The 10,931-nt window shown below is 41.3% G+C and overlaps 1 protein-coding gene across 1 annotated transcript; it reads right to left on the reverse strand.

Annotated features, from left to right (window-relative positions):
• Nucleotides 1-2,593: 2,593 nt before the first annotated feature.
• On the reverse strand, nucleotides 2,594-8,406 carry LOC124149885 (poly(U)-specific endoribonuclease-B-like). Its single transcript, XM_046521717.2, has 6 exons — nucleotides 8,290-8,406; nucleotides 7,487-7,600; nucleotides 5,849-6,005; nucleotides 5,277-5,491; nucleotides 3,743-4,005; nucleotides 2,594-2,918 (listed from the first exon to the last, which is right to left on the reverse strand). Exons 1-6 carry the CDS (start codon nucleotides 8,351-8,353, stop codon nucleotides 2,673-2,675), a joined length of 1,059 nt encoding a protein of 352 aa, XP_046377673.2. The 5' UTR covers nucleotides 8,354-8,406; the 3' UTR covers nucleotides 2,594-2,672.
• Nucleotides 8,407-10,931: the final 2,525 nt, after the last annotated feature.

The following is a 10,931-nucleotide window of genomic DNA, read 5'->3' on the forward strand; positions in this document are numbered from 1 at the left end:
TACGGCTCCGGAACTCGGTACGGCTGCTGATCTCAATACGGCTCCGGACCTCCGTACGGCTGCTGATCTCAATACGGCTCCGGATCTCGGTACGGCTGCGGATCTCAATACGGCTCCGGAACTCCGTACGGCTGCTGATATCAATACGGCGCCGGACCTCCGTACGGCTGCTGATCTCAATACGGCTCCGGATCTCGGTACGGCTGCGGATCTCAATACAGCGCAGGACCTCCGTACGGCTGCGGATTCTCAATACGGCTCTGGAAGGAAAATCAACACAGACCATCTCTGTCCCATATTGCTAGTAGAATACAATGTTATTGTGTATAGGGAAATACAATGTTCATGTATCATGTGGCCCATGGTTGTATATAATATGCGTGTATCATAAAGTAAGAAAGAGACAAGCGGTACAGGTGTTACGTAACTGATATGCATGGCTTTTTCTTTATTTGTAATTGAGTAACCTCTTCCATATTGCGACATTGAACTTTAAAAGAGAAAAACAATGTGTTTATTGTCGTGAATTTCATCCCAGGTGAGCTAAAGAACTAGGATAGGTACAAATGCATATGACACATGCGGTCACATGACGTAACGTAATGTTGTTTTGTTAACGCTCTGCTATGTTACATAAGTATGAACGTACGTAATAGCGTGTCGAATTTCCGAATGCTTCATCAGAAAAAGCATTTGTAAACTTTGTTTTTAATCTACTTTCATCAAAATTGTCTACATTAAGGAACTGGAACTGACACATGTAGACTGGGGCTGACACATGTTCACTGGAGCTGAATTGCACAATTAATTCATCTAATTCGAAATGATAAAGTAATGATTGTGAACATACAAATTCTAAAAGATGCTTGGCAAGAACAGTGGCATGCTGCCAAGGTGTGTTATTAATTTTGCTAAAATATTCTTTTGATATGTTTGAGTCAGTGGACAGGCTGGATCAAGTCGAACGACTTCAGTAATGGTCTAGGGAATGTCTTTATCTCTCTGGAAGGCGCAGCTGTATATATCTGTCTTGGGAAAACTGCGTATGGTGGCATTTGCGAAAGTGCATTAAACGTAAATTTTACAATGCGTCGTTTACTTGACAATATTACTCAATACAGACTAAACAATAACTGAACATGAAATGTGTTGGGTTACTGAACATGTCATGTAATAAGTAGCTTTTGTATTTATGTTTTTACATATATGTGGGTCAGATTAATTACGGGACACTTACATTTCACAGGTATGTTGTGGGGGCGAGTTGACCCATGAAAACAGGTATGACGGAAGCATATTGTGCCGTTGTCTCCGTCGTAAGAGTAGAACTATTGTTTCCCCCACCACTGTTAGCATACTGCAACAAGTGCAACCCATGACATAGAGTGCCTAGCATGTTGGTTGCACTAGGGGATACCGTACAAATGACTGGAAATGACGGCTTGACGCGAGTTGAAGTGAAATGGCGTCGTTATGGGACGAACATGGTGGAGAACGATCGACCAACAGCGGTTGTGTGTTGCTTAATGCTCTGTGCTGATCAACATAAGTGTAGCATGGATGAGGATGTCATATGTTGAGCTATTGTACCTGATATGTCATATGTTGAGCTGTTGTACTTGACCTGTGTTGGCTACTGAGGATGTCATATGTTGAGCTGTTGTACCTGACATGTCATATGTTGAGCTGTTGTACATGACCTGTGTTGGCTACTGAGGATGTCATATGTTGAGCTGTTGTACTTGACCTGTGTTGGCTACTGAGGATGTCATATGTTGAGCTGTTGTACTTGACCTGTGTTGGCTACTGAGGATGTCATATGTTGAGCTGTTGTACCTGACATGTCATATGTTGAGCTGTTGTACATGACCTGTGTTGGCTACTGAGGATGTCATATGTTGAGCTGTTGTACTTGACCTGTGTTTGCTACTGAGGATGTCATATGTTGAGCTGTTGTACCTGACATGTCATATGTTGAGCTGTTGTACATGACCTGTGTTGGCTACTGAGGATGTCATATGTTGATCTGTTGTACTTGACCTGTGTTGGCTACTGAGGATGTCATATGTTGAGCTGTTGTACCTGACATGTCATATGTTGAGCTGTTGTACATGACATGTGTTGGCTACTGAGGATGTCATATGTTGAGCTGTTGTACATGACATGTGTTGGCTACTTGGGATGAGCTGTTGTACCCGCCATTTGTTGGCTTCTGAGGATGTCATATGTTGAGCTGTTGTACCTGACATGTCATATGTTGATCTGTTGTACTTGACATGTGTTGGCTACTGAAGATGTCATATGTTGAGCTGTTGTACCTGACATGTCATATGTTGAGCTGTTGTACTTGAAATGTGTTGGCTACTGAGGATGTCATATGTTGAGCTGTTGTACATGACATGCGTTAAGCTACTGAGGATGTCATGTGTTGAGCTGTAATATTAGAAATCGAGAGGAATCCAGGTGGGTTTTGTATTGCCTTGGGTGTTTTATGAATGATATTTGCTAACTGCTAACATACACGGGTAGTGCACGTTACTCTCTAATTAAAGTGATTGATAAATTATGTTTTACATACAATGAAACAACGACAGCTAATAAACACAATCATGCAACACGTTGTGTCATTTATTTTGGCTTCATCAAAAGCTACACGGGTCTGGCATCATCGATCAGACGCTGCTTGTAAAGGAGGGTACAGCTCCTGTAAGCTGGAGGATCGATTCGTGGCGAGCAGTGGACGCCTTGATGGTGATGTTCTGGCCGTTGATGGTCACGGCACACTGCTTGTCTGGGCGGGCAAGGCCACACACAGTGTACAGCGCCATGTCAAACTCGGGACTTGTTCCAACAAAGAACTTCTTCATCCTCGCCATGGCATCATTCCACAGGAACTGAACACTCACCATAGGAGGGTCCTAAAACGATGGAAATGATGGCTGAAGTTTATAACCACAGAGGACAAACTAATATATGACTTGAATGTAATGATTGTCCACATGAAAACTATGAACCGGTGGGGGTGGGGGTGGGGGTGGGGGTGGGGGTGGGGGTTGGGGTGGGGGGGGTATTGTGTGTGTGTGTGTGTGTGTGTGTGTGTGTGTGTGTGTGTGTGTGTGTGTGTGTGTGTGTGTGTGTGTGTGTGGACTTGGATGATGTTTGGAAGCATTTAAAAATGCTTAATATGTATTGAACAACCTGACAATACAAATGACATAGTCACCTTCGAACGACGTTGTCTCAACAACGTGTCCCCAACAAAAATTAAATTAAAATATTTCATTAAAATTTTGACATGGATAACCGTGAGACGTTTCAATATTTTGGTAAAAAACACACCTAGATCGTAGCAGATCAATAAAAGGATGAGACTTAATATTTAAAATTTAACAAACCGTTCACTATTATTAGGTGAGTTTAAACTTATACACGTCGTGAAGTTTTCCATATTAGCAAAACCTGGCCCACGGAATGGTACCGACAAACCAAGTATAAAAAAACCCCGGGATGAATGATGAATTCGAAAAATGGTCCGGGTTTGATTCCCCACATGGGTTTTATGTGTGGAGCATGTTTCTTGTGTCCCCATGCGGGATATTGCTTGAGTATTGCTAAATGCGGCGCAAAATCACGCTCACTCACTCACTCACTCACCCACCCAAACACACACCCAAACACACACACACCCACCCAAACACCCACCCACCCAAACACTCACTCACTCACTCACTCACTCACTCACCTGGAGGTAGGACAGATAGCCGTGGTAATCAACAACCTCCGCCTTCTCCAGAAGGTAGAACTGTATCCAGTTGTTCAACCCAATGATGTGATTCGAAATGTTGTGTTGCATGTTGTGCGTGTTTTTCAACTTTTCTCCGATCATGATGTGCTCAAAGCCACTACTCTTGTGCCTGTGCAGCAAGGCGGAATGCCCTCTGTACAACTCGAACCACATCTCATTGATCACAGCCCGGAATGCGTGTTGATCTGCTTTGATGAACCCTGAAGAGTAACTGTCAATTAGCATACGGGACTAAAATAGTGAGTGAATATTAATTAATGTTCTTCAACATTCAGCATAATCATTTCTGTAACCCCTGGACTGAAACGTAGATTCAGAGCTCGAGACTGTTGTGACAAACGATTTCAAGACGAAAATAATTTCTATCCGGGTATACCTCCACGTGTATATGGGTTTTAAACCTGGGGCATAAATTGATGTCAAACTCCATAAAAACGGGTCGGTGGTTTCGTGGTTCACCTCGTTTAAGTGCTCAATCAGGAAAAACGTTTTGTCAAGATGAGGACATTCTATTAGGCCTGTTTGACCTATTTCAGGTTTAGCATGTCACATCACAAATACTCTGATCACATACGATATAGCAGGTATAAAGTGCGGGTTAAGAGCAACGGCAAAATATATTTTGTTTCACTAGTAACTGTGGATGATTGAAAAATTATACTTCTTTATAAACCTCCAGTTGTTCTCTTAAATCTCATAAACAGGGATGTTATGTCATTTTATCCCGTGTTTTTTATCAAATATCCCAGGGATTTTATTAATAAAACCTCCGTTTATGTTGCAACATATGAATGTTTCTTGCAAAATAAATTTTACATTTGAACACAATTTAATGAAAATTAAAATCAAATGTTTTATTTACATTTCCATTCGGCATGAGAGGAGCTGATAAATCACAATGCTTTAAAGAATGTCTTTTTCAAGTACCGTACGCCAGCAACAGATATTTTACGCCCGTTTTCTAAGGTTCATGGAAAGCGTGTATGAAACATGAAAATGTTGATAAACGTTGTTGTAAGCTTCATTTTTCGGTTAGAAATTAGAGAAACCCTCGGGTGTTTATGAGATCAAAAACCCTCCTCATCGGGATAAAACAGAGGGGCGGACGCCCTTGGTTTCATCCCTTGGATTCGGGTTTTAAATCTCATAAAACACCTCCGACGTGTTCAGCTAACACTTAAAGCGTAGCTACAGCGGGATAAGGCTCCGATACATTGACAGTCCCAACAGGTGTGTTACAGGTGGCTCAAATCCCACCTACTGTGACTGCTAATTCAAATGTCATGATAGTTATAAATCGAACAATTAATGAATATCAAAATGACAGCGAGACAACGTCCCAGTTTCACTCGAAGCACTGATAACGTCTACATCTATACTACAAATGGGACCTCTGTCATTTGTAACAAAATAACTGTCACATATAAAATACCTATAAAAATAAGAAGTTACAAAACCTGCAACGACCTACCGTTATCGAGGAGGAACTTTGAGGCGAGCTGCATGACCCTTGTTTGGGACGCCACGGCCCAGAAAGCGTCCTCCTCTTGAATCTCTACCAGGGGACGGTGTTCGGACTGCTGTACGTTCAGTTCGTAGTTGTCAAGTAGTTGGATAAACAGCGCATATGTAGAATTGGCCATGGATAGCAGGGCGTCCAGTTGGCCATCGACAGGCTTAAACAGTCTGTCCAAAGCATAACCTCATAATCCGTATATGTGTTGGGTGGCGATACCAAATTCTTCAAAACTTGATGTGGAAACTGACCTCACTCAAACACATGTGCTAGTTTTGATTTGGATAATAAGATATTTTCACTTTTATGCTCAACTGAATTAAAAAAAATCACAATCATAACTTCAATAGTTTTAGCACCTATATTGATAAAAAAAATGAACAATAATTTTATTATAGAACAACAAGCCATTACTTGATTTGTCCTGATTTAAATGTGTTAACGATACATAACTGTGAACTTCTTGCATTGTAATCGTCTCTATGGAGATAAGAAGTAATAATAGACTGAAACCAAAGGAAACCTACTTGTCCGTTGCCATGTCGGTTTCTTCATTTTGAGTTGTCTGCCCTTGGTAGCTGAGTGTGTAGAGGGAGCTGTTTATCCTGTTGACATCGTTATCCCACAACTGCTGGGCGAATGTGTTCAGTTCAGCTTGGGTGACCACCAACCCATACTCAGACCCTGGTAAAGATTTATACTTAATTCAAAGGACACATTTAATTGTGTGACACCTGTGAGGTAACATTAATTAACACTGAAAAATAAATACACGAACGATTTTGTTATCCCCATTGGGATTGGCAGATCATAATGCTTTAAGCTTCCCTGGTGGCATCAGGAAATTTGTTTATTTTACTCATCTGAGGCGCAAGGTTACTTCCCCGATGTTATACTTTCCGTCCTTATCAGACAGCCACACTTTCTTTATAAAGGTGGAAAAATAAATACTATTAGTATAAACTGGCGGACAATAGAAACTTTACCATAGTTCTAAATCACTTCAGTTTATTAACCACAGAAGATAGATGCATAAAGTAAAATGTATTGAAAAGATCAAAATCTCAACGAAATCATCATTGAAAATGCATCATCCGATATTGGCATGGTAGTTGCCCGCATTGAGGTGGGGTAGAAACAAACAAGCTTTTAACGTAAGGGACACACAACGTAAGGTACACAGGGCACCAACATCTAAAATCAATGATACTTCACATTAATAGCGCGTATGACCTCCCCCCCCCCCCCCCCCCCCCCCCACACACACACACACACACACACACCGCTACAAACTCTCAGGCGTACAGAAAGAGTCATTCGTGGGATACGTCGCCATTCTTCTTGGAGGGGGGCTGCCCAAGCGGCAAGTATTTTAATTGTTTCGCTTTTTCTACCAAAAAAAGATGCCGTAGACGTGTATCACTTTCTGCATTGATCATTGCTATTTTTGGACGATGTGTTTTGCATTGATTTAGTTTGAACTTGTTTTTTTAAATTTGTGCAATTTCATTTTTAAAGTGTTAAAGTTTCTTTTGGCCGTCCGTTTATATATGTAGGAGTATATAGACCTAACAAAACATGAATTGTAGTGAAGGAGCTTCTTCTACGGCACTGTTTCGAATCAGTTGTAAACAGACATGTCATTGTCAGATAGATTCTCCAAGAGCTTCAGTTGTACACAAGAGTGCTCACCTTTTACAGTCTCAGAAAGCACTAATCAGCTGTAACCTGACATGTCATTGTGAGATAAATGACCCAAGATGTTCAGTTGCAGAGACGCCTACTCCCCTTCTACAGTCTCAGAAAGCACCAATCAGCTGTAACCTGACATGTCATTGTCAGATAAATGACCAACTATGTTCAGTTGCATTCAAGCGTTTCATCCTTCTACAGTCTCAGAAAGCCCCAATCAGCTGTAACCTGACATGTCATTGTCAGATAAATGTCCACCTATGTTCAGTTGCATTCAAGCGTTTGCATTTAAGCGTTTATGTTCTCGGAAAGCACCAATCAGCTGTAAACCGACATGTCATTGTCAGATAGATGCTCCAAGAGCTTCAGTTGCACACAAGCCTACTCCCTTCTACAGTCTCAGACAGCACGATTCAGAGGTAAACTTGCATGTCAGCCAATCACAAGGTTACTTCTATGTACAAAGTACCTACCTCTGCACAGCCTCCAGAAGTCGCCGCAGCAGTTGTTGAAGGACTCGCAGTCAGAGTCGCACTGGCACGGCTTATTGTAGTCGTTCGGGGTAAAACAACGGTTCTTACAGGATCCTAGCCAAGTACATGTTACACAGGTTAATACCCAACGATCTAATTGCATTGGCACACTTAATCACTCCTTAATTCATACCATACGTTCTCCCATATTCCCTGGAAACGTCAAAGCCATTTGCTAAATATGGAGCCAATCACTTTGCAGGCGCTATTATGGACGCGCTCATAACTTCTTACATATACCATAGCGAGTCCTTTCATTGGTTACAGCTGTGACGTCTTGTAGAGTATATAGTGACATGCATATTCGCATGTAGAATCCACCGACGGTGTACGGTGGGTTTAAAGACGCTTAGAACAGTATTTCAGTTCAATCACCGCGTATCAGCTTGATGTGGGAGGAGAGCCCAAACTGATGCAGTTCTCATACCTTTACCACTTTGGTGAAACCCACCAACTCAGGTATGGTGCTGAAATTCCTAAAAACATAATCGGGGCGAATTTTAGATTCTAAACCATGATTGTCGGCCCTTGGCATTCCAAAGAGATGCAACCAAAATGACCTGAGGTTTGACATAAATGGGCCACCCCCTTGGCACATTATATTAAACATAAAATTGTCAATACAAGAGAATAACCAGCCTAGATTTTCTGCCGAAACAGATTCCACTTGGTGTAAAGGGCAAATAGCTGTGGAAATTATAAATACAATTCGAACCCAATAATCGCGCTGTGCTCAACACTACCGTAATTCTGCAGAAACAGTGACTCGACGGCTGCGACGAGGAACAGCAAGAAACACCACTTCATGTCTCTGGTATCTTATCGAATGACGTGAAGAAAATACCCTTATCTGCGACCTATGTACATGTAGATTATATTGTCGATGTCAGGCATGTTATGTTCTCATGGCAATCATTAAACTACACAATAAATCCAGATTAGAAATGTTTAATCCGGATAAAGCAGTAACTGTTGTTATAATGTACTTCTGAGCAAGACGAAGGACAGCGACACGAATGTAATGGCTTAGTAGTTTGTAGATACATTGCTAACGTTCTGCCTACTTTGACGAAGAAGCGTGTGTGCGTGCGTGCGTGCGTGCGTGCGTGCGTGCTCGTGCTCGTGTGTGTGTTTGTGTGTGTATATGTGTGTGTGTTTGGGGGGGGGGGGGGGGGGGGGGTTGGTAAGGATGGGGGGGGGGGGGGGTGTTGATGTGATGGGGGGTTTGGTGATAGAGGTCTACATAGACTTTGTTTACCTATCTTGGAGGTCACATCAAATTAAACAATATTTAAGACATGTCTCATCAATGCAGCAAACCGAGAAATATAGCTTGCAAGATGCCCATGGGACAAAAAGATAACAAATGTGGGCCCACTAAACAACCCTAAGAAACTTGGGGATTTACAAATGTTGCCCTACTTCTTCGATTATCATATATGACGGACAGAAGTGGGTCACACTTTACAAAATGATAATAGGCACTAAACCAACCCACGGAAATGTGCATATAACTCGTCATACTACAACTAATGTCTTTCTGAAATGTGGGCGAACCTGCAGCCATCTCTATTCATAAGAATAAAGCATTCCCAATGATGACATTCGCAAGGACAAATCTATTGTCACTTCACAAACATTTTGTTTGTAGTTGACTCAGCATGAATAAATTAAATGTAGTCCGAAGTGAATTAAGGACTCCCTTACAGCGTTGTATGTGAGCACATTGCAACACGACGTCAGTTTTGCAATGGGTAATCAAATCTACGGGACACGGCGCGGACTACAGTTATGCTTCATATGATTCCAGAATGGGAAACAGCTATGAGGCAATCACATCATTGGTTTTATTCGTAATATTCGTACAGAGTATATTTTGATCATATCAAAAATATTGTAAAATCTTCTAGCAAACACATTCAATAAAATAATATTCAACTTCGTACAAACATGTTCTGTAGTACTAAACTTCCGGGTAAAGAAACTATACACTTGTAGACTTGATTTGACCAACAAATAGGCAGAAAATAGTGAGTGAGTGAGTGAGTTGGGTTTAACGCCGCTTTTAACAGTATTCCAGTTATATCGCGGCGTGTCAGCTTAATGTGGGAGGAAAGCCCGAAGTGATGCAGGTCTCAGACGTTTACCACTTCGGTGAAACCCACGAGCACGGGTATGGTGCTGACAAACCTAGAAACATAATCGGGGCGAACCGGGATTCGAACCCACAATCATAGGTTTCTGGCGTGCCCAAGGTACGCAACTCTGCACAGCGAATCGCGGCGCCTTAGACGACTGGGCCACCCGTGCCCCCGGCAGAAAATAGTCACCGAAACACGGCAAACCTGAGGCCCAAAGCAAAACTATGGTACCCATCTCAAATACATCACCATCGAATAACGATTTCTTGTTTTATTATTAGCCACCATCAAACATGGGTGTATACGTTCTTTAGACCGGCAGTTTCGTAATTCTGACCAGCAGTTTCTACATGTTGACATGGATGTATTGAATTTCAAAAATACAATAAAACGCAGCAAGGAAGAACTCTTTCGCATATTTCAATCACGTCTCCTAACGTATATAGATATTTGAATATAACAATGGCTGTCAAGGTCATCTGTACATGTATAAAGAATGTGACTTTTTTTTAAAGATTATCAAATGACGTCATACCAATGTATGCTTAAGAACAATTCGAAATGACGTTACGCATTGTACATGACGTCAGGAATGGATAAAGTTACGTCATCTGAACAATTAGTTGACTTATACACTGTATACGAGTACTAACATTAACACATAGAAAATGACAGGTAATTAATAATGAAGAAAGGTAGAAAATAAATATTTCTTCTTTTGTTGTTCTTCCAAAAACGTATATATCTATGTCACGAATATATGTTTTGTCACACGCGTCATTTATTAGTTTTCTAGGCACTTTAGGCAACGACGTACAGGAAGCTAAGTGACCATGCCCTCTCATAAAATTAGAAAATTGTGAAAAGTGAAAAGTAGTTCACTAATACATCAAAACGAACGTAAGGAATATTGTGGAAAATACCCTATTATCAGTTTCATAGACATCAAGCAATGACAAAAAGGAAAAATAGAAAATACATTTGGTGGTTAAATACCTTGGGTCACGCCGATCATAGACCTAAGTCAATATCAATTCTTCAATTGAGGTTTATAATATGGTCGTGTGATCTTTTACATTTTCAAATATATTTGCAATGCCATCAAATCTAATGTATAGCGAGTTTGGTTTAACACCGCTTTGAACAGTATTCCAGTTATATCGCGGCGTGTCAGCTTAATGTGGGAGGAAAGCCCGAAGTGATGCAGGTTTACCACTTCGGTGAACCCACGAGCACGGGTATGG

This window comes from Haliotis rufescens, unplaced genomic scaffold (assembly GCF_023055435.1).
Source record: "Haliotis rufescens isolate VD_foot unplaced genomic scaffold, xgHalRufe1.0.p SCAF_1, whole genome shotgun sequence".
NCBI lineage: Eukaryota > Metazoa > Mollusca > Gastropoda > Lepetellida > Haliotidae > Haliotis > Haliotis rufescens.